General features: G+C 35.8%; 1 protein-coding gene across 3 annotated transcripts in view; it reads right to left on the bottom strand.

The window, feature by feature from the left end:
- Positions 1 to 25,396, bottom strand: part of KLHL1 (kelch like family member 1) — a 205,344-nt gene that overhangs the window by 122,017 nt on the left and 57,931 nt on the right. For all 3 annotated transcript variants that reach the window (XM_051780455.1, XM_051780454.1, XM_051780456.1), the window contains 2 exons: positions 22,353 to 22,535; positions 10,072 to 10,208 (listed from right to left, as the gene is read on the bottom strand). In XM_051780455.1, the coding sequence (XP_051636415.1) occupies positions 10,072 to 10,208; positions 22,353 to 22,535 (320 nt within the window). The remainder of the gene's footprint in view (positions 1 to 10,071; positions 10,209 to 22,352; positions 22,536 to 25,396) is intronic.

Raw genomic sequence — 25,396 nt, 5'->3', positions numbered from 1 at the left:
TATAAAAATAGAGGAATACAAATTCACATGTTAAAACAAACAAAGGAAAAAAACAATATAAGAGTTACCTCAAAAAATACACAAATCTAAACAGCATTTACTAACTAAATTTCAAACAGCACAAATCTTGTACTCATACACAAAATAGGCTGAGAGATGAGAAGAAGTATTCCCAAAAGCTCATTTCATACATAAGGCCTTAGCTTCCTTTAAGTGTTTTTAAGCAATGGACTTCAATACTTCTGTTTGCTTCCAGAATATAGGTCCAGCTCATCATGCAGCACACATTGAAAACCATTCCAGGAATTTACTTTTGTAAACATAAGCAAACTTCATCTTGAGAAGTGGGGCAAGTTTCATTCCAAAAGAATTGTACCAAATACTGGGTATATCTTAGAGAGATATAGCCTTTCTATTACAGTGAACACAATCAAGCCTTGACCTCTGGTAGAAAAAAAAAAATTTAAAAAAAGGAAAAAATGTCTCAAGGACAAAGGAGCTCAGCTTTCAGGTTTGAAGGAGAAGTATTTTATTCTGCAGATCTGAAGCCAGCTCAGAAGCAGGAACACTCACCTCTGCCAGAATAAGCTTCTTAACGTCTTAGGTGATGATTTGGCAGCTTGTGCTATGGTAGCAAAGAGCAGTTTGAATCCACACTTAGAGAACAAAATGTTACAGAAATGAAGGCACCAATTGCCAAGAAAAGATTTTTGCTTATGTCTCCACCTTACAGCCTAATGCGTTGCTTTGGACTGGATTGCACTTCTGGAAGAAGTTGAGTACTACAGTCACGTCCTGTTTTGTGGGTACATTTCAGCACAGATGCTGTCAGATGGGCATGGAATAGAAAGGGAGTGAAGGTGTTTTACAATGCAGAGACAGGAGTAGAAAAACACCTGAAATGTGAGGACCTCTTTAAAAAACAACCATTGCAATTTTCTTTTTTTTGCAAAGATTTCTTTTGCTTTCTTTTGGAACTGTGGACACACAGCTAGGCAGCTGAGCTCAACAGAGTGGATACAGGTACACATCTCCACTGCAGGACCTCCAGAGAGAAGCATGTTAAAGAGGCATAACATGCTACAGCAGCCTGTCTGATCACTTCAGTGATGCTATTTAGGTAACAGCCTAGCATGTGCCAGATGACAACACAGAAGGATGGCACTCCACTCAAAGGAACGCTCAGGTCCTGTATTTAACGTTCAGTACTTGTTTTAATCTCTCTTTAGAGATTGAGAACTTTGAACCTAGCAAGGGACAGCTTTAAAATGCACCCTGCAGTGCACTCAGTTATCTGTCCTCCCCCTCCATATTCACTGCTTCCCTGAATTTACTCTTACTGACTTCTCAGGAGTAGCAGATTGCACCACAGTACGAGGACACACAGTCACTAGCTATCTCCCCATAATATTCAAGATCATTCTGAATACTTAAAATTTATGGATATCCAGTTCAGAGCTCTTTTCCAAGCAATTCTCATATACATTGCCAAAAGAATGAGAGAACAGCTGGTTCCTAACACATAATTGCCAGTTCTATCCCTTAATGAAGTATCCTGGGTAAAAAGAGGAACAATAACAATTTGTTTTAGTGCATAACTTCAGAAAAGAGCAAGGACTTGGTGTTTCAGTGACAGGAATGGAAAACAACTGCTCCAGGTGAAAACGAGATCCTCAGAGTAGGGACTGCTCAAAAAAAAAAAAAAAAAAAAAAGGAAGCAGTCAGTCAGTTTCTGCAGTTCTTTAAGACAAATGTGTCTATGAAGTTTTTTCCTACAGAACTGAATTACATGAAAGTCCACAGTTTGTTTTAGTATCAGAAAGACATTCAGTGAAGTAAGGTATTTAATTCCAAGTAGCCTGACATCCATAGATGAAAGAAGATGACAATCTAGTCCTACAGTTATGTTGAGAAACTTTGAAAGATTCTGGCACTGTATACATAGACAGTATAGATGAGAGTTCAATTCAGGAATAATCCTTGGTGTTGCAATAAGGCTTTGCTGATGCATAAATAAGATTTTTATGAGGAAACTATTTGAAAACGTCAATCTTGTAAATTGCTCTAGCACTAGTAAGAAATGCAACTGGAACAAAGGTACATATGAACTTGGAAGGGTAGTCAATGCAGAACATCCATGACATATATCTGAATGATGGCTCTAAAGATCATGAGATTACTACCACTTCCTACTTCCCAAATTGGAGCAAACCTGATAAAAAAGCCTTCTTTGGATAGCTCTCTTTGCAACTCCCTCTTTATTGACTCCTGAAAAGGAGTTTATAACAAGTATCTGCTTCTAGAAGAGAACTTTACAGCGGATCATCCATATCCAGAAATTAAGTTTATTCAAGGTCTACCAGCATCTAATATGATTCATGACCATTTTTCTGTGCTCTCCATTACACAATGGCTAAAGTCTTCCAGATCAATCCAATTACCTTAATTTGTCCTTTTATCACCCATCCCAGAGTTCCTGGAACGAATGATCTCCCATCTGAAATGAATGGAAATTTAAGGGCTTATTCTCTGAAAGTGCAAAGTCAACCATCAAGTACATGGCAGAGCAAATGTAGTGGGACAGCAACAGGTAATAGTCTCCTGCAAAAAGCGCTCTTTAGACATGGTCCATGTTCACAGGCATCTCTAACATGATGGTACAGAACAAATAACTGTTGAACAAACTCAACATGTCATAGAGGTAGAGGCAGGGACCTTCACAGCATACACAGTATCAGGGGTCACTCCAATTCTCAACGTGATCAGTATCTACTAGAGAGGAGTAGCCTGAAGCACTGCAAACAGGTTACCAGCACCTAAAAGCCAGGGATTGTTTGTCTTAGCATAAGCCTTATGTTATACCTATCAAGTTAAGCTTTTCTGGGACTGAGACTAATGGGAATGAAATGGCCTCAGTTATACACCAAACGCTGTCATCCTTCAAACCACAGTTGTCCCATTCAAACAGCACATTGCAGAACAATCCTGTGGCTGCGATAACCTCTGCACTCTATGACACTATTAACTGGTACAAGCCAAAAGTATGCTAAGAGTTGTTCTCACTGTTTATTCATACAGACAACTGAGTTCAGGAATTAAAAAAAAAATCCCTAAACCAAACCTAAGAAACAAACCTCCCCGGGATGTTTAAATAATACAGTTTCTGTTCTGCAGGAACTTAAAGGTCTTTGTGCTTACAGGCATTTTCTTGCCACACCCCTGCTGTATGCCCTGTGTGTTATTAGCTATAACACTGACAAAAACACTTGACAGTACTTTAATTAAAGAATCCCCCAAATAAAATCTAATTAAAAGCTATTCAGCAGGGTTTGAACCCTTTCCATGTATGATATATTCTCTTTTTTTTTCTTTTTTCATATATGCATCAATAAATCAAAGATTTTTAGTTCTCTATTAGTTAAATAGTTTTTGCTTTTTCAGTTTCAGTAATAGTATGAAAGCACCAGTCTACCTTTCTGATCACAGTTGGGAATGCATGCTAATTAGATATCCTGATACAGTATGAGGAGATCTATAGTAACCTCACAGCTCTGTCGTAACTTCAAAGGAAGGCTCCCAGAGTTACCAGTAGCAGCAAAACACTAGAATATCAATCTCTAGTTCCACTCCTATCTGAACTATTTGAGCAAGATTGCACATGATGAAAACCCAAGTTTTAAGACCAAGAAAGCAGCATTACTTAAGAAAATCAGGTAAAGAAACACTCTTCTGTATTACTGCTTATACTGAACTCCAAAAAGATCAAAGAAAACCTATCCCTGTGCCCCATGACACTAAGCCAGTATACTCAATCCTAGAATTTTTGCTGTTAATCATCTTGTTGCTTGAGAAATGAAACGCTCTTTCCGCAGAGTCATTGTACGTAAGTGTCAGCTTCAGATTTCCTCAGCTGGCTCACAAGCAGCAGGCATGCAAAGGAGGAAGTTTTCTTTCCCATTAAGTCATAATTCACAGACAAATCATAGACAATATCACAGACAAAACATACTTTGTCAATTTGAATAAACCAACAAAATGCAGTAAAGTGTGGGGAGATTAATGAAGTTGCATATCTTTTTACTACTCAAATATATCCTTCACAAAAAAGCAGTGGGAAATGAGTTTCGATTTACCGTTGTGGACCTATGTAAACTACAAGAAGTACATAACTTTGATGGAGTGTTTTTCTAACAAATTTACATCATATATATAATTTGAATTATACAAGTGGTAATTACACTAAAATTTAGCTTATGTCGTTAGACAACCTTGTGCTTATTTCAGACAAAACAATATGCAGTCACTATCTTATTATTTTTTAAAAAAAGTTGTCTATAAAAATAAAACCACCAAAAGAACCTCAAAGTTGATCTAACATAGTTTTCAGTACATTAACACATTTTAATCTTTAATCAAATTGTGTTTTATAGGTACCTCTATCGCATTAACTTTATATAATTAGTCGTGTTGAATCTTCACAGAAACTTCAACACCTTTTATTATCTTTAAATCAGTGCTTTTGGCAGTCTAATTTTCTATCTTCCTATTACTACTCTTAGATGGGCAGCTGCCTTCACTCAGGAGCAGCTCTTATGAAGGCTATACAGGACTTTATGCTCTGCTGGTCACCATGTAACTCTATCTTGCCAATTATTTAGAAGTCTATTTGCTTACACATGACTGAACACAGTCCAGCTTCAGTGTGTCATGACTCTGTCATCTACGTATTTAAGAGATACAAGAAAGACAATTTACCATTGTATAAAGTCTTCCATAATGTAAGTACTGTGTCTCCTTTATTTAACAGAGTAGTATTTTCTTTAACCAGAAAAAAAGAAGGGAAAAGGTGCAAAAAATACTACCTATTTTAAAAGAAGTAAAAGAGTGGGAAAAGAATTCAAGTAAGCAAAAAAAACAAAAAAGAAAAACAGACAAAAAAGTCCCCATTGTATCTTCTTTAACCATTCATCCAACTTTACTCCTATAAATAGCCTCAAAAAATGACTGGCTTTATTTAATATAATGATTTCTAAAAGATGGCAAGCTCTTCCTGAAGTTTGTTTTCATTTGCAAAGTAAGTAATATCCTGACTTCAAATAATTGGCAAAGAGACAATATACACCCTTTTATGTGATAGGTTTTGTTTGTTTTTTTTTCCTAAATTAAATTTGCCGAAGTTGCTACCTACCTACTTGGTCTCCCATTGAGATATTATTTAGTTATTTCTTTACTTGTTAAGACTTTGTAAAGGCTCAATATCGATACAAGAGATTGCTCTTAATAATAAACATGCACCAAATTATCATAAAAAATAGGACATCTTGAAAATAAATGTAGTCTTTACTTTGTAGGGTTTATTAGGTTTGTGTGGCGAGGTTTTAGGTAGTGGTGAGGGAGCTACAGGGGTGGTTTCTCTGAGGAGCTCCTGGAAGTCTCCCCCATGTCTGACAGAGTCAATGCAAACTTCGTGTTGGGCTCACTTTGTGCTGGCCAAGGCCGAGCCCAACAGTGATGGTGGTAGCACCTCTGGGATAATATATATAAGAAGGAAAAAACAGTTATTGTGCAGAAGAAAATTTCAGCAAGAGAAAAGAGGAATGAGAACATGTGAAACAGCCCTGCATACACCAATGACATGTAGGAGGGGGAGGAGGTGCAGCAAGCATCAGAGCAGAGATTACAGTGGAGCCCAGGGTGAAGATCATAGTGAGGCAGGTTGTGCCCTTGCAGCCCATGGAGGCAGATATCAAGGCGGGAGCAGATATCCATCCACCTGCAGCCCGTGGAGGACCCCACACTGGAGCAGGTGGATTCCTAAAGGAGGCTGTGACCCCATGGGAAGCCTGTGCTGAAGCAGGCTCCTGGCAGGACCTGTGGACCTGTGAAGACAGGGAGGCTGCACTGGAGCAGGTTTCCTGGTAGGACCTGTGAACCCACAGGGGGATCCATGCTGGATCAGCCTGCTCCTGAAGGACTGCACCCTATGGGAGGAACCCACATCAGAGCAGCTCGTGAAGAACTGTAGCCCATGGGAAGGAATCACATTGCAGAAGTTCATGGAGGACTTTCTCTTGTGGGAAGAACACTATGCTGGGCACAGGAGAAGAGTGTGAGGAGTCCTCTCCTTGAGGACTAAGGAGTGGCAGTGTGTGATGAACTGATCGCAACCCCCATTCCCTGTCCCCAGTGTGCCACCGAAGGGGAGGAGGTAGAGAAAATGGGGAGTGAAGTTGAGCCTGGGAAGATGGGAGGGGTGGGGTAAGGTATTTTAAGATTTTTTTCTTATTTCTTATTTTCCCACTTTGATTTGATTTGCAATAAATTAATTTTTCCAAGTCAGGACTGTTTTGACTGTGATGGTAATTGGTGAACGATCTTCCCCTGTCCTTATCTCAACCCATGAGTCTTTCCTCATATTTTCTCTCCCCAGTTGAAGAGGGGAGTGATAGTACAGCTTTGGTAGAACCCTGGTGTCCAGCAAAGGTAAACTCACCACAATGGGGAATTAACTCATGATGGACATAGCAGATGTTAACAACTCTCATTTCAGAACAATATACCTATCTTTCCTCAGGTCTCTGATGTACAAAACCTCCCTTTTGCTGAACTTTAATTCTGATATTTTGCAACAGTATTTGATTATATTGCTGAAAGGTCTGATATCAGTTCAGGATATTTCTATCTATAATGATACTTTTCATAGATATGTATATTTTATCCTTCTTGAACTCCTAATTAAAAATGAAGTAATTTCACTAGATTCTAAAAAAAATATAAACCTGACTGAATTACAGTTCATTAAATGTGGAAATGGTTCCCTTTTTTAAAATCGCATCTCAACACATTTGAATTGTAATACTCTTAACTTCTAAATTTTTGCAAGCAAGCCCATGTTCAGCTGTATTTTTTCTGAAATGTTCAGTTGTCCTCAGGGAAAAACTTCTCTATAACAGTAGCAACTATATGTGAAATCCTTTTTTTTTTGTTCTTGTTTTTTAATCTTCTTGAGCTAAGGAGGAAGTGGCAGGAAAAAGAAAATAGAAGAGTGAATAACTTCTCATTTGTCAAAATAGTTTGCTGTGCCTGAGGTAAAAGAATAAAGAGCTAAATTGGTCACCGACATGAGTAGTTGAAAACTTTTTCACAAATTGTGCAGTCAGTAAATGGAATTTGGCAGCCAGATTCTCCAAATATTCTGTCTATGTCTAGAGAAATCTATGCTCCAGGTTACAGAGGCTAAAAGAGAATTTCTGTTGGCTGCTACTGGGTATCAGAACAGTGGCTATTTTCTTAGCTTTTCAATGTTACCCTTGTACACACCCACGCAGCACAAGGAAAGTGAACTGACTCAAAGGAAAAGAGGACATGAACTAGACTGGTGGTAAATAAGAAATCAGAGGGTAAGAAAAGAGATAAGAAACTGTGAAGCCAGATAAATCATGAGAAACAATGGAAATGAAAGGGAAGGAAAAAAATATGATTTTGATCTCGCAAGGTCAAGGGGAAATAGAATGATTAACTGAGAAGCAAAAACTTTATTTAGTTTCAATAAACTGAATAAGTTTGGGACCATTTTCTAGGAATTACCTAATCATGTGAGTTATCACTGAATTCTCCATAGCACTTTTTCAAGGCTCTGATGAGCATTAATGATAAGCCTGTGTATCCAAGCTGTAGCCAACATTTGTTAGAGAGATTGCTAGATGGATTTGGCTAAAACTGCCAGGATCAATATAGATAATTGTGTTCCAGTGCCTTCAAATGTTCCCTAGTACTGTTTAATTTACTAGCGTAATTGTAGCTAGGAAATTTAGGTGCCTGCTAAGACATCTGATGCAGAGAAAAGGAATAGGGAAAGAAATAAACCAACATGAATTTCAAGAGATAAGGACACAAGCTAAGAATAAATAAGGATAAATCAGAATAAGTCAGGACAAAGAACCCAATGGAATAGAAATGCAAGACCGAGTAATCAAAACCGGAATGGTCCATGGCATCCAATAAATGTACTCTTTTAACATGTAAAATAGTTTCACATTTCCTCAGTCTCATCACGCTTCTATTGTCAGAAAGTGTTTGTGAAATTTGCAAGTGTAAACTTATGAATATATTTTTTGAGTCTTATTTGGTCTCTAAAAGAGGTTAGGAAAAAAAAGGATAATAGTGTATTACCATTACAAGTGACAGAAATTAGACACCTTGGTTATCACCTTAAGTTTCTAATTCTTCAAAGTGATGTTACAATAGCACGTAAGGTTGCCATTTCTCACAGTTTGGACTTTGTGTGACTGTATAAATGAAAGAATATTGCAGACACAAATTCACATGAGGCAAATTAGAAAACAGGAAGTATGCTAGCTGAGGAGTTCTCTTTTCATCCATTTGTGAAGGCTGATCCTTATTTACCTAACACCAAAAAGAAAATTCCATGTTATTCACCTCAAAAAATAGAGTACATCACAAAGCATAGATAAATCAAGGAGTGTAAAGTGGTTGAAAATCTTTATCTTTTGTAGAAAGCAGGAGTTCACTTTTTCTACTTTTTCATTGCCTCATCCAGTCTCCAAAGTTCTCAGAGATAACCATAAAGTTCTGATAGCTTCAGTCATATTGAAAATGGTTAAATTTTTTATTCTTTCTCTCTTCTTTCTCTCCTTCTTTTCTTAATCTAAACTTATGTGCTGTCTTTTGTTGTCAATAACAACTGTGCTGTATGTTTCCATTAGATCTTTCAGTGAAAACTGAGGTGCAAGAATCATGCAGTACTCGAGTATTTCCACAGTTCCCAGGGGAACAACACTGTCCCTCATCTTTCTCTTGCCTCCTCTTTCTTTTACCTTCATCTTACAGAATGATTTAACATTACCAGTAAGGTCTTTCTCTATTCTGTGCCAAAGTATTCTTGATTTTGCCCCAGTATTCTTCTACCATAGATTTTAGCCTCGTACCAAGGAATCAGATTGTATCCTTCTTATGCTTCCTAAGAACTACTTACATGTTCTTCATTTCATGGATCCCTAGCTTGAAACCCTCTGGATGATGTACATTCCTGAATGGCAAAACTATAACTGAAGGGAATAGGCACTAACCTTTGAACACGTAGAGTACTACATAAAATGTTGTCGGACATTCCTAGAACATGTATTTGTCAAACGTTATTCTCAAAAAGAGCATTTTTAACTTAAATTGTATTTATTTGCAGTTTCTGTTTCCCATTAGGATGGTAAAGCTATTATGTCATGGAAAACACAGCACACATCCTGATTAAATATATCAAAGCAAACAGCAACTTGTGATTAAATTATTATATGTGTATTTATAGAAAACTAAAACTGCAGGGATTGGGGTATCCATTTAAGATTGAAGCTAAATCAAATATACAACAGAATCATCATGATAAAATACTGTTAATTTAAACAATATAAGGATGTCTTTTAGGAAACAAACAGAAAACAACATCTATTTTATATTTATATGATTCAAGTCAAGGAAAGACAATTCTTATTGGCATTTCCTCTTTTCTAATTGCTTTATTTTGTAACATTAGTGTTCTTATTAATGCACTTCAGTTACATTGTGCATAACAAGTTGCCCAAATCTATAATGCAGTAAAATGTAAAAGCTATTCAGAAGAAGGATATGAGTTATTAACTCTGAGTTGTCTGTTATTCATAAGTTTACATTATACAACAGAGTAGTACCCTATAACAGGAAATGAAAGTGACAATATCCAGCTCCTAATAAAACCTTTTAAAACATTTTATTATTTTAAATTTTAAAAGATTTATGCAATTGTTTAAATTGAAATTTTATTAAGACAGCAATCTAGGGCTATTCTTAAAAAAATACAGTAGTTCCTTCAGTGATCTTATGTAATCTGAATTATGTGCATATGAGGCAAGTATTAAGTATTTGAAAACCAAGAAAAAGATATAATTTTCTTGACTGTCCAATTGCATTTGCCAAGTCTGATATATTTAACAACTTGGAGATAAGAGATAATCTGAATTCAGCCCTAGAAATGATAAATAAGCATTTTGGATGATTAAGATAATGTATGCAGTACAATACCTGTATATGCAAACTGAACAAGATCCCACAGTGCATTGGGGTCTATGCCTTCCATTTTGATCTCTTCTTGCTTGGCTTCACAAACATCACTTGTAAACATGGCAGCAAAATAGTCAGAGACAGAACTGAGGACAAGTCTGCAAAAAAGTTAGAAACTGGTATAATTTGCATTGATATATGTATTAGAAATTTCATATATATGTAAACTTTTTAAAAAACATATTTTCAGAATAGTTATAAATTACCAGGAGCAATATTATTAATGCATATAGGCAGTGAAATACAGCATGACATTTCATTCTAATCTGGTTTTGCCTCCTGTGATATAAACCAAGTGGCACTTTAGCATATGACTATAAAACCAACATAGAAATTAGTGTTCAGTCTTTCTGATAATCTTCCAATCATGCAGATAACCCAAATGTTAACAAGATAACCTCTCAGTATCAAAACCAATACATTTCATACTCCAGAGGTACTCTTCATTGTTCTTAAAGGCTTATTTTTAAAAACTTCAAAACCAGCATGTGACTTCAGACAATCTATCAATCTTCAATAAAACTACTGGTAGCTTAACAGGTTATTCACTAAAAAGAAAACAGAATCATTGTGTCATGCAATGTTTTTGTTAAGAAACATTTCCAAGGAAAATAATTTCAAAATACCTACAAAATGTGCATGGCTTGCTCTTTAAGGATCTGATTCAGATAAATCAAAACACAGGAAGTATCAGGTATGATTGTAATTACTGGGGCTTTAAGCTTAGGAATTCTTCTAAATACCATCTACAGTGAAATTCTGATCTTGTTAGGAGTGAATATTCCCAGATGATCTTGAGACAGAAATGTGGTACAGCTATAAATAGTGTACCACATGCTTCCATAAAAGATGGTCACATTTCTGGATTAATTTGAAACTATAATATATAAACACAATAAAAGACATAGGAATCACAACTGGAGAACTTGGAAACCAAGAAAAATACTTAACCTTTAGTATATTGTTAACTATTTTGTTCAAGGGAAATAAATTATAAATAAAAATAAAAGAAATAGTAAAGATAAATGAGTTAATGTTTATCAGCCAGCACAGTAATTGATTCCTTTTGCTCTCTTAGCTCATTCCAACAGCAAAGAAAAGTATGAAAGTTTGAATTGGCTTAATAATTTTACAGTGCTTTAAGCTACTATATTTTACCTGCAAGTATGGCAGCTTGAAGACATATATAAGGCTTTTACTTTGGCTCTAATGATAGGAAATGACTAATTAGGTATAGTAGTTTTATCAATTTTTGTGTTGTTCTCAACTCTAGCAATCATGAATTTTAGAAGTAAACATCCTAATTCATAAACAGTTCACATTTATATTTATGTAATTGCTAAAACCCCATACATTGGTGCTGCCACCAGAAGCTCCTATTTTTTCATCACTGTTTTTTCATCACTGAGGAACATTTACTTCTATTTGTTTATTTGTTATTGCCATTTTATTTTAATTAAATATTTATTTATTTATTATCTTTAAATTCCTTCTTCAAATAATCTTTGAACACTTATAAATAAGTGACTTTACTTTTAATAGATGCTTTAATAAAATAAAAAAATAGAAAAGAAAAAAATGAAATATCGATGATGTTCTATGAAATAAAATCTCTCACAGCCAGCAAAGATGTAATTTAGGTATGTGATTGAGATTTCCATTTGAGACCATTTTGCTTAAGCTGTTGCTTCAGATTTACTAACCATCATTCAAATTCAACTAGGAGTCTTCAACTTTGTCACTTGCTAGAAGCAAAGCCAAAACCATTTGCTGCATCAAAAGTAATGGACAAATGAACTTTTAATACACCAGTTAATGATTCATGGAAATATTTTCAATCAGTAGTAACTTGTATTTCAATTTACATCATTTATGTTCATGAATTATTTATTACATAATCTTATTGTCAAATATAAAAAAACCCAAACCAAACAACAGAGGGAGAACAGAAAATAAATAACAGAAGGCTTACATCTCTTTCAGAAACTTATACAAAAATGTGTGGTTTTCCATAATTTGTGTGAGGAAAGTCAAAGAAGTCATCTAACGGATTTCAGTTGCGAAGGAGAATTCAGTCTACAGGACCAGACAAGATCCAGTCCAAAGTGAAAAAAAAAAAGACGAAAAAGAAATAATACAGATGTCAGGTCCTCAGCATTACCCATTTTACTTAGAAGTTTGCATCACCTATTAAAGAAGATGGCTTAACTCAGTAGAAAGGCTCTGTGATGTAGCAGCTTGATGTACAAGGATTCTTTTTTTTTAAGTACTTTATGTTAATCAATAGTTAACAGAAATAAGGAACCAGCTTCTTCATCAATATAACTGCAACGAAACGGTTAACTGATTTCAAGACACTAACTTTTACCTTGGGAAGCGCTCCAAAAGTTGAACTAAAGTGAGAGGAACTTGCTAATTACACTTAATTCTGAAAGGTGACACCTTTTGTAAAACTTAATTGTGTTCCAGTGTTGAGATAGAAGATGAAAAGTGGGAAATCAAAGAGATCAATGAATTTGTAATGATCTGCTGCTTTTTGTAGATCAGAAGGCTCCAAACATTCCTAAATCTTGGTTTAAAGGCATGTTGACCTATTCATCAATAAAGGTCAGCCGTCTCAGGATGTCACCTTTTTTAACTGCTGATCTGGTAGAGAGAATACATAATAAACTTTCATCCTTGAAACTCATAGCAGGTAACTCGTGGCTTAAATGAATTTGTGGACCCAGAAAGCTTTTCTCCAGATTAAGGGACTTTTCTGCCTTTACAACTAAGTTCAGCCAGATATATTTCTGGTTTGTTTTATAGCAATCAATATAACTGATCATTGATTCCATGACTCACTGGTTTAAGATGTGATTTGCTGCTCTGCAGGGGACACCAGCTGACACTGTGTGTCTTTACTAATAATAATAAAGCTCTACTGATAGTTCTTTACTGATATCTGCTTTACAGCTCTTCTTGCAGCAGACAAACATCTTCTGTATGTATAGATAAGGCTCCATGGTTTCATAAATTTTAAGGTTTGCAGAACCTATACTAAGATGTATCCATGCATGCCCTTGAAATAATTTCAGGAAAAAAAGAGAGTAGACAGTAGTCATCTGAACGGTACACAAAAGCACCATTAAGTAATATGCATTAATAGTAACATGCATCCAACTGACTTTTCAAAAACATGTTTTCTGTGAAGTATTCCACCATTCATTGAAAATTAAATTTTCTTTAGAATTCAGAGCTAAAAACGCATATTCAAAAAAAAATAATTTATGAATGCATATATGTGAGTCCATAGATATATATATGCATACTTCACAATTGTATCCGTCAAAAAGAAAGTGAAAATTAAAATGTCATGCGGTAAAATTCTCAATATTGTTATTTTTTTCCAAAATTTTTCTAAACAGAAGGTGTTCCTATGCAGTTAACAAACAGGAGGCAATCTTAGAATAAGTTTGGGATTTAGTATCCACTCAGAACCATTATCATAGTGCAATCATCTTGCTTATAATTCAGGAACATCAGATTAGCTCATTATCATATCAGAAATCCACATTTACTGGGTAAAGAAGCAATGAGTATGTAACAGTTAAATTAATGAGAATTTTCTCATACTTTTCATCATAACTGTTGATATTGACATTGTGTTCTGTGTGCTTACCTCATTTTTGAGAGAATGGAAGAGAACTATGTGATAAACTTTCTTCCCCAAGACCATCACAATAACTTTTATAAACTAGCCTATTCATAAAGGGAATTTTTAAAGAACAACTAAATAATAATAATAATAATAATAATAACAATAATAATAATAATAATAATAATAATAATAATAATAATAATAATAATAATAATAATAATAATATCTCCAAGGAAGTCAACTAGAGAGGTAGATTGAATTTTGAAGAGAATTGATTAAGCCTGAAGCAAGAAAGTTTACTTTTTCTTTTTATTTAAACAGCTTCCTTCCATTTTAATTTTTTATACAACACATAGCTACAAGTGACACCAGTAATCTACATTAAGTGATGTTCCCTCTTTTCCCTGAGGACCATGCCTTTCGAGTTTACATTCTCTTCTTTCTTTAATTCATCTTCTTTTAATTCTTTCACTGTTTCCAGAAACTAAAGTGTAAATACAGTAAGTGCGTCTATCTCTTCTATTCTACAAACTGAAACGCAAAGTTACATTCCATTATATTCTCATATTGTCTCAATGTTTTTAGGAACGTTACACAAATCCAATATCAACACTTCCAACAAATACACAATGTCGACCAGAGTTTTAGTTTTCTTCAGAAACTGTAAGTAATGCACATATCACATTTGCCAGATTTGACAACAAAGTCCATTGTCCAAAACACTTTGCCAGTGTGTTTGCGGTCCTATGTCAATTTTAAAGATACCTGCAACTGCAGCCAGTATTTGGAACTCTATGCCGTTAACTTCTCAACATTTGGGAATGGGCAAGACAAGCAAAATGTCACAGGGATGAAGATAAGAGCTGATGAGGATCCATTATGATGCAAATACAAAACAGAGCTCAGTGGTTTTCTCCAGAAGAATACCCACACAATTCAGACATAGCATACATATTTGATTGTAGAAAGATGACACAATCAACTGTGATACTCAATATGTGGGCTTTATGATTTCCTTTATTCACTGTAACTCCACAAGGAAAAAGGGGAAAAAGCTTGCGGGAGAAGGAAAAGTCCAGTTTTATCTCCTTTGAACTATCAGCAGAAATCTCAGAAACATAAATGTTAGGTTTGATGGAAGTATAGAGAATGATCTGTGAATTTATTAGAATAAGTGACTGCTTAAGTATCTAGATTTTTTAAAGTCCATTTGTCATCATTTTATTTTAGAACTCCTTTTTACAAAATTACACAATAGAGCATCAATATTATTTTATCTTCACAACCTATTCCTCCATAGAATGTGGTTTGGTCAAATCCTTGTGTGTGATTTTCAGTCCCTTTTTTGATGGTGGGTTGTCACATCTTCCTGATCCAAGTACTTCTTATATGGCCTTCTTTGTCAATCTGTCATATATCTGAATTAGTTTGTTTTATTTTCATATTCTGTATCATTTAGCCTCTCCCTCATTTTATTTTCTTTTAACAATCAATTTGGAAGGGGAATCAATCCCCTAAACATTGATGTCAGACCAGTTTCAGATAATTCAAAGTACCTAATTCATCAACATAGGCTGGCGCTGACCTATAAAAACCCTGTCTCCCTCTGAACTACATGATGGAAGCCAGACAGGGCACTCAAAGCACCTCAGGAGAGATTAGGCAGCTGAACATTTCTTTTTTACTTTTTTTTTCAGACATCTCATCCTTGTTTCTTTCACCCTTCAAAGTTCATTTCAGTCACTGCACTTGCCTCCACTCCATAAAGTAATACCATTAGTACTCTGGTTTAATACTATCATAAAATATCTCAAGTTGGAAAGGACCCATAAGGCTCCTTGCAGGACTACCTAAAACTAAAACAAAAATAAACCATAGGACTAAGCATATGATCCAGATGCTCCTTGAACTCTTTCCACTTCCCTGAGAAGCCTGGTGGAGTAACTCACCATCTTCCTGATGAAGAACCTTTTTGTAATGTCCAATCTGAACTTCCTCTGACTCAGATTCATTCCATTTCCTCATGTTCTGTCACTGGTTACCAGAGAGGAGATCAGCATCTCCCCCTCTGCTCCCTCTCCCCTTAAGGAAGCTGTAGACTATGATGAGGTCACCACTCAGCCTTCTTTTCTCCAGGCTGAACAAACCAAGTGACATCAGCTGCTCTTTGTAAGTCGTCCTCCTCTGGACATACTCTAACAGTGTGATGTCCCTGTACCATGGTTCCCAAAACTGTACTGGAGCTGAGGCCTCACCAACACAGAGTAGAGCAGGACAATAACCCCCCTTGACTGGCTGGCACCAGTCTTATGCACCCCCAACAGCTGGCCCTTTGTTGCCAGGGCACTGCTGACTCATATCCAACTTGCCACCAACCCAAATCCCCACATCAAGATTATCAATCAAGGTTAACATTAAAGGCTTATCTAAAGTGCCTTGCTGCTTTCCCTCCAGTAGGAGGAATCTTTGCTGCTGTTGTTGTTCTGTTTCAACCATATTACTTGAATAAACTGTTTTTAAACTCATGGACAGTAGGTTGTATTAAACAACACATTTCAGATGCAATGTTTGATGTGGGAAGTTCCTCAAATCTTAATTACAGATATCTCGGAGTGAACTGGCTGTACTGCTTTTATTGTGTGCTTTCCACGTGCATCTGCTACTATTGCCAGAAAACAAATCAACAGTTAGGACAATGTGCATTTTTCTTCTTTCACTTCCTGCCTCTAAACTGTCCTTCCTTCTCTTCCTGCTTCTTTATCTTTTCTCCTTGCCTTTCAGTCTAACTTTCTCCATTAATTTATCTCATTATAATGATACTTTTTTAAACTTTGTCTCTAATAGTAGCATTCAAAATTGAAACAGTTGGTACCACTACTCAGAGAAATGAAAAAGACAAAACTAATCGCAGTTTGTTGAAAGAGTTTTATTAAATTTATCAGGGTGATAGTAAATAAAAGATGTATTATTTTAGAACTGAGCATCCAAAAAAAAAAGCTCCAGTTGAACTTGTTTCCATATTTGTAATGAAAATTTTAAATTTGTATTGAAAGTTCTTCACTTTTCATCCAACCAGTTGTAGCCTTACTAAAGTATTTCTTTGTTTCACATGTAAGTGACAATTGTCTAATAATTCTGTACTACCTTTTCTGCCACGGTAAGAGCCCCTCTTAGCCCTTATCTTGAATATCAGAAAGAACAAAAATGCATAAGAACTCAGATTTCTCATTGTAGCAGGATATTCCCCTCCCCCAAATGTGAACAAGACAATGCCCTATTTGCAAATGTATCAGTGGTGGGCTGAGGTGGCTCTAATCCCCAGGCTTGGCAATGTTGAAACCAGTCTGGCTTCAATCCTGAATTAACATCCTGAATTAACATCCGGATGTTGAGGCAACCACCAGAGTCAGTCAATCACTTTATACTGTAAAGGTATAAAGTGGACTTCCATACTGCCAGGTTCTTGTAACATAGCCCTTCTTGGGGTGTATTAGTGGAGATTCCTCCCTTGGGTTGGGATGTCCCTCAAGGACAGTTCTCTAGGTTGAGAGAAAGAGAGATGCCAAAGAACATTGGTATCGGTGAGTTACATCAGTCTCTAGTTAATAATTATTTATTTTTTCTAGCTTTAATATAAGTGTTTCAATAATTGATTTAAATATTATATTATAAATGACAGTCACAGAAAATGAGAAAAATATATATACATGTATCTCCAGAATGAGTGGAGAAACTAGAAACTCCATGTTCATGTTCATCCTAATATATTAGGATGGAGTGCTAATAGTACAACAGCTTAAATGAAGGAAAATTACTATTTTAGCATTCTTTCTCCCTTTAAGGTATTTACATTTTTATATTTAATTGTTATTTATACATGTTATAGCAATATAACAAAAAAAGATGAGGTTTATTTAATTTTTGAAATTTATTTAAATGTCAGCTACTTTTCCCTCTGAAATACCTATTAAAAGGTCTTCCTACTTTCTCAGTACCCTTTTTGGTTGCTTGTTCATTATTACAACACATGGTTCTTTTGTTCTTCCTTTTGCTATTCCTTCATGCAAAATATTACATCTGCAACCTGTTTAATGGAATATTAGATTAGACAAATGTAATGTTCAGGAGCTAACAAAAAGCACATTAAAACTGTTTGAGACACCCAAACAATAAAACGCAGCTGTACTATATAATTTGACTTTCTCCTATTTATTTTCTGAGAAATAAAAATCCAGTTGGTGGTCAGTCACTAGTGGTGTCCCACAGGGATCAGTGTTGGGCCCAGTTCTGTTTAATATCTTCACTGATGATCTAGATGAGGGGATTGAATTCACCATTAGCAAATTTGCAGATGACACCACGTTAGGGGGAGGTATCTGCTGGAAGGCAGGAGGGCTCTTCAGAGGGACCTGGACAAGCGGGAAAGATGGTCTGATTCCAATGGGATGAGGTTCAACAAGGCCAAGTGCCAGGTCCTCCACTTTGGCCACAACAACCCCAGGCAGTGCTACAGGCTGGGGACAGAGTGGCTGGAGAGCAGCCAGGCAGAAAGGGACCTGGGAGTTTGGATCCACAGGAAGCTGAACATGAGCCAGCAGTGTGCCCAGGTGGCCAAGAAGGCCAGTGGCACCCTGGCCTGGATCAGGAAAAGGGTGGCCAGCAGGACCAGGGAAGTGATTCTTGCCCTGGACTCAGCGCTGGTGAGGCCACACCTGGAGTACTGTGTCCAGTTCTAGGCCCCTCAGTTCAGGAAGGATATTGAGGTGCTGGAGCAGGTCCAGAGAAAAGCAACAAGGCTGGTGAAGGGACTCAAGCACAAGTCCTATGAGGAGAGGCTGAGGGAGCTGGGGCTGTTCAGCCTGGAGAAGAGGAGGCTCAGGGGAGACCTCATCACTCTCTACAATTACCTGAAAGGAGGTTGAAGCCAGGTGGGGGTTGGTCTCTTCTCCCAGGCAGCTGTCAGTAAAACAAGAGGGCATGGTCTCTAAGCTGTGCCAGGGGAGGTTTAGGTTAGATATTAAGAAGAAATTCTTTACAGAGAGGGTAATCAGACATTGGAATGGGCTGTCCAGGGAAGTGGTGGATTCTTCGTCCCTGGAGGTTTTTAAGAGGAGACTGGATGTGGCACTTAGTGCCATGGTCTAGTAACCACGGCAGTGTTGGATCAAGGGTTGGATTTGATGATCTCAGAGGTCCTTTCCAACCCGGTTAATTCAATGATTTTATGATAAGTATCACAGTTAAAAACTCCACAAATACTGGTTTTGCATTGTCCTCTGCAAGCAGGCTTTTTATATGTTCTAAGGAATGCAAAGTATGTATTATCTAGCCTAAATCGCAAAATCTTTAATTAGAGGGGGTACTTTACTGGATCTCTTTAATTAGAGGAGGTACTTTACTGGATCTGCTCCTGACAGATCTGGAGAGAGAAAAGAAAGCACCTGTGAAATATGTTGGCAAACTTGGCTGCAGTGACCATGAGACAATGAAATTTTAGACAATGGATCCTAAGAAAAGTTTGTAAAATGAAGAGCAAATTACAAGCCTGGACTTCTGAAGTGACTCCTGATGAAAGTCAAATGCAAAAAGAGAGTAGGTGAAAAAGGAAAACGAAAAAATCTCCCAGTGGTAGGTTCTGTGGAGGGTGTAACTCACAACACAGGAAGATGTCCTTAGGCTGCAGTTAAATGAATTGGACATATATAAGTCCTCGGAGCAGAGAGGATAAGTTGAAGGCACAATGCTAGAGGAAGATCTACAATGTCACTGAAAGGCCACTCTCTCTTTTCTTTAATGGATCAGATAATTGTAGGTTTGAGATTGACTGGAAAAGTCAATTTCCATGTCCATCCTCAAGAAGAAAGATGTAGACACCTATAGACTGGTTTGCCTCACCGAGATCATGGAGTAAATTTGCCTAGACACCACGTGCTGGATCACTAAAAACAGTGAGAATAATAAAAAACTGGAACAAGCTAAGAAGAGAGTAACCTCTGCAAGTGATGATATTAAAAACTAACCAGGTATGACCTCAATGGTCTAATCTAACCTTGTAGTTGATCCTGCTTTGAGCAGGGAAGGTTGAATCTGTAATTTCTAGCTTTTTAACAGCCACAGTAAAAATAAGCAGTTCCCTGTGCTTGTCCAGCCATGTGTCTAAAACAACATAGAATAAACACTGTTAAAAATAAAAACGGAAAGAAAATTCAGAATACCCTTCATCTCATTTTATCTTGCCTTATCAGCTCTACAAAATTTAACAGTTGACTTTTCCAGTTCTTTGAGATTTGGACTTTCAGCTGCAGACCACTGAGAAGCAGAAAAATAAATGTAAAGGTCTCTGAAGGTTTATTAGAAAATCTAAATAAGACTCTGGCTATTATTTCATGTTCAGTCTTGTTATTAGGGTATTTTTCCAGCTCAAGACTGATTTACATATACTGTAGAATTGAAATGACAAATGTGAAATTAAATTACTGCTGAAAGGTGGGCATACAAATATGAACATCTGTATTAAAAATAGTGGGGTAACTGAACTAAACTAACTAAAAAAAACCAAACAACTTACATTTTCCTCTGTTTCCTACTCTACAAACTATGCAGGTTACCAAAATAACTAAAATGGGCAAAAAGTATACTGGTAAAAAATGTATATTTTGTACCGTCCATATTCAATAGGGTGAATGATACCAATTATGGAATGTTTATATGTATCTAATAAGTATTTTTGTGTCATTTTAAGAATGTAGATTCAGTCATTTATTTTGCTCTACTTTTTCACCTTATATGTGTTGAAAAATGTGAAAAGCAAAAACTGGACTGGTAACTGCTAAGAAGGAACAATAAAACTCCCATTATTTCTGGAAAAAAAAAAGATTTATTTCAGTAATATACAGGAATGTAAAACTGGACACAAATTAGAAGGCCTTAGGTTATTATTCCTACAGTTTTCTTTGTGATGGTAGGCACCTTAAGGCAAATCTTGTAGCTGTTGTAGGAACAATATAAATGCAGATGGATAGAAGGACTAAAGTTTAATGTTATTACATCTGTACTTGATATACCCATAAAGGAAAGATCTTGGCGATTTAGATGAAAATAGTACCAGACCACAGCTACCAGGGGTGCATAAGGTGCTAGATGCATAATACATTTAACAGTGGCAAAAGGCCTGGAACACAGAAGCTGGATCAGGTGCCAGGTCGCTGGGTAGAAATTACTAAGGACCTAACGGAAATCTGAATACACGCAGGTAAGGGAGGAACAGGAGAAATTGCAGCTCTTAGAAGATAGAAGACTAGAAACAAAGTCTTAAGAATGAAAATTGCTGAAAGAAGAAGAGAAATATTTCTATATCTATTACAGATACTAATCTGAAGGGGACTCCATTCCATGTGTGCTGCAAACTACCTAGATCAATCTGTTACTGCTTGTTAAGTGGAGTTATGCTTCCATTTATTACAATTATTGGGGTAATTTGAATATTTTAATGGTTTCTGTCTTGCTTTACTTTTTACCATTTGGACAATAACTTTGGCTTTCCAGTCTTGCATATTGCACCTTTTTTTTTTTTTACTTACTGTTATGGCAACATAAAATATCCAACGTTTTTTGTTAAACAGGAATAGTCTCCGTGTCTTTATTCACTTAGGGTAAAAGCAACTTCGTAAGGTCCAAGTTGCCAAGATGATCTCATAGTATCCCTCTACACCACAAAATTAATTTATAAGTTCAGGAATCCATTGGCTGTTTTTCTGATTTTCTGCTGGGAAACCATAGCCCTGCTCTGAATCTGGTAACTCAGCAGAGAAATCAGGACACAAGTAGGAAATAGATCACCCTTGGTTTGCAACTTTATGCACAGTTCAGATGCAAAACTACTTGTTCACCTGAAAATTCTGAATTATTCTCTGTATTTTAATCTAAACTCTAGGATTTGATTTTTATTTGCATTTGTTAAATCAAAACCTATTGCTAAGACCAAAATCTCAGTGAAGAGTAACCATTTTAAACTCTAATTTTTATCTAAAACCAAGCATAGTTTCATATATACTGGCTTGTTTTAATACCAGATAATCGTATAGAATTTTATAAATGATAATGTTATTATATTTTTATATCAATAATTATCATTAAAAGTAAATACATTTTGTACATATTCCAAACGTTCATTGAAAAGTACAGATCATAGGAGAAAGCCTTCAGTATTCCTCTATAAGTGTCTGAGAAACTCTGTACAACAGACTTATCAGAGTATCAGGATCTTAAACTAGAAATTACACAGTGTTCAGTGTACCTATACAGCATTTCATTTCAGAAATTTCCATTCTCCTCACATATGAACAGAATCACAGTAGAGAGAATTGTTTGTCACACTCACAATCAGTCTGCTAGTTGAGTGCTACTTGAACGTTTGGAATACGTACAAAAAACCCTCACCTTCAAAACCCCAACCTTCAAATACACCTTTTGCAGCCCTTATAGCTATGTCTAAAGCAAGACAGAAGCAGGTATGAGGGGTAACAGAAAACACTGTTCTAATAAATACACATACCCAAAACATTTACTTTTGTAACTTCCATATTTTATGCTTATTACCTACCTATGCGCAGGTATCTTGCGGTCCCCAGCAATCAGGATAACGTCACAGAGCTGCTGTTGCTTCAAGTAGCTCTCCATCTTTCTGAAGGTTTGCTCTGCATGGTGAACAGCCTGGTAGAATTCCTCGGAGCTACACGAATCCATGTCACAGTGGGGTGGCAAGGAGTGGCTGGCTCCTGACAGTCTGTAAACCACAAGAGAAACTCCACGTTGATAAGATGTTACCAGGCTTCATCACAGGCTTCTACAACCTGATACAAGTAATCAGTGCATCCTTTCCCTGTTCTCATCGCTAGAAGTACAAAAATCTTACTGCACTGGGAGGGAAACGAAAAAAGCAATCCTATCTTTCCACTGTTTCTAAGAGGGCCTACTCTAGTTTACTTTCTCAAATTCACATTCATTTTACATCCCATGGGAAAGAAAAATAAAATTCTAATTGATTTAATTTGTAAAGAATTGTGATTATTTCCACAACAATAAATGACATAGCTACTTTTCAATCGAAAGGCTCATTATAGAAAGTAAATTTAGCATGCAAAAATAATGAAGTCTATATTAGAAAAAAAAATAAGAAAAGAAAAGAAAAACAGGAGAAAATGTAATTTTTTTTTCATTATATAGCCACCTATTCATAGTTCAAAGTTACTCAGTGCAGTGTTGTAGTGAAAAATAAGAAAGAGTGTCAGGTCTAGCTAATAGTGGATTTCCAAATTATTCACAACAACTTTTAAAAATAAGCAATGAGATAGTTTCAAATTTATGATGTAAGATTTTTTTTTTATATATATATATATATATAGATGTGTAACTTGTAGTGCTGAAAATTAAGGATTTCACAGATGAAGCTGATTATTTTTTTCTTCAACTAGATATATAGAAAAGAGTTTACATAATCAATAGAAGAGCAATAGAAAACATATTTTAGTCCAACATATGAAACAATATTATAAATTAATTCAAACCAAACTCATTCTATATATATTCTATTGAAAGATAAATATTAAGGAGCACATAAGAAATGTTGATTATTTATAGTAATAATACAACAGTTTCATTACATAAGGTTTGAATTCAGTAAGTACTATATTTGCAGAATGATATTTAAAGACCTATAAGAAAATGCAGTCTAAACTCCTGGTGCTGGAAAAAAAATTAATTCTTAAAAGTCAGCTATTAAAATCAAATGCAGTTATAAAAAAAAAAAAAAAAGTTAAAAAAAATGTTGAGATATGCTTGTGATTTACTTTTGAATTATTTTTTGTCCAAAAGTGTTCCACTCCTACAGTCATTGTATGAGGGTCAATAGGTTTAAGGAGGAAAAGCTACTCCATCTTTCTGTCACAGTAATCTCTAGGCTTCACAGCATTCCTTTAAAGCATCTGGAAGCCTCCATAATTGAAGGTGGTATGCAGATAATTTCACAGCGAACCGACACAGTTACGCTAGGATCTCATCCCACCAGCTATTAAGTGTCATATACAGGTACTAATTCAACATAATGAGTTATCATTTAAAATTAAGTAATTTCACTTTATTTAAACTTCATTTAAAAGAAGTAAATTCACTTTCATAACATTAAGTCAGATCCTGAAAAGTCATCAATTGGTTTAAATTAATTTTTATGCTGTAAAGGTTATGTGTGAGCCTGTCTATAGGAAACTGAACTGGTAAAATGTTATTAAACCTGATTCCTCAACAGACACGGCTATGAAGTGGTGATTTAGAAAGAAACATTTCCTTAATTCTGTTATAGTTAATCTTGTTATGCTGTTAAGTGCTTTGTGCCAGATATCTCCTCCTAACGGATCAAACAAACATTGATTCTGTGAGTGGCATAATCTGTTTATGCGTTCCTATCTAATCTGGAGTGCCACACATGTTGATCAGAAATCGAAATTTATTCTCACATATTTGGTTGATCAACAAATGCTTTCCCAAAAAAACCTCTAATGATAGAGCTAAGCTCATTAGAATGGGTAGTGGGTAGGTATTTCGACTTCTTTTCTCTTCCTCTTTTCTTTCTTTCTTTCTTTTTCCTCCCTTCTCTCTTTTTCTTTCTTTCTTTCTGTCTGTCTTTCTTTCCTTCCTTTCTTCCTTCTTTCTTTCTCTTCACTTTGATTGTAGCCCTACTCAAACTTTAGTTTTGTTGCTGAAGAATTAGAACGACAAGTAAATTACAAGAAATAAATCAGTTCCTAATAAATGAGGTTGCTGGGGTTAAACAGACACATTTCTTCCTCTCCCCTGGGGAATCTAGAAGTGACAACAACAGCAATTTTGAGAAAGGAAAATAACAGGAATGAGCAGATTTAACAGGTTCATATTGTTTGTTAATTCAGAAAGCAAGTATAAGTCAGTTTACATTTGAACAGATAGGATGCTAGTCCTGACTCTTTTTGGCTATTCAAAATCCTGTCTTTTCCAGGTCAGAAAAAAAAGAAGTACCCTGATTGAATTTATCCTAGTCTTATGAAGTAAGATTGGGTTGCAATGAGCTTAGTCTATTTTGCTCTTGAATTTAGTGTTTGCCACAAATTTTGCCCTCTTTCCTGTTTGCCATTTATAAACAAGACTTTCTACTGTCTAACTCAGTATATCTGTCACTTAGCAAGTCAGTAAATGACTGCTCAAAAGCAAGCCCCCAAAGGCTCAGCATATTTTAAATTATTATCCTGAAAAATAGGAACCAATAAGCTTAGTAGAAAACAATAAATTAATCTTTTATTTATTTTCTCAGAAAGTCCAGATTAAAAGCCTGCTACTTATCTATTCAGGAGCTAACTCTGTTTATTACAAAAGTTCTGTCTGCATAATCAATGCTTTAAATGTAGATAGCACCTTGTTCAAGTAGGAATTATTTAAAGCAAATACCATTTACTTTCTACCAGTTTGTGAAAGGCATGTATAGGCACTTAGGGCCAATTAGAGATATGAAAATCACATTTTCTTTTTGCATATATTGTTTTTGCCTAGGTGCAGGGAAACTGGACCACACATGCAGTGAGATGCTTGTTGATTGCATTCAGCAGCAACTCCTGACAC

The sequence above is a fragment of the Manacus candei genome, unplaced genomic scaffold, assembly GCF_025592945.1.
Source record: "Manacus candei isolate 608988 ecotype Guabito, Panama unplaced genomic scaffold, ASM2559294v1 h1tg000014l, whole genome shotgun sequence".
Classification (NCBI taxonomy): Eukaryota; Metazoa; Chordata; class Aves; order Passeriformes; family Pipridae; genus Manacus; species Manacus candei.
The sequence above is the reverse complement of the archived record's forward strand: the minus strand, read 5'-3'. Positions and strand labels throughout refer to the sequence as shown.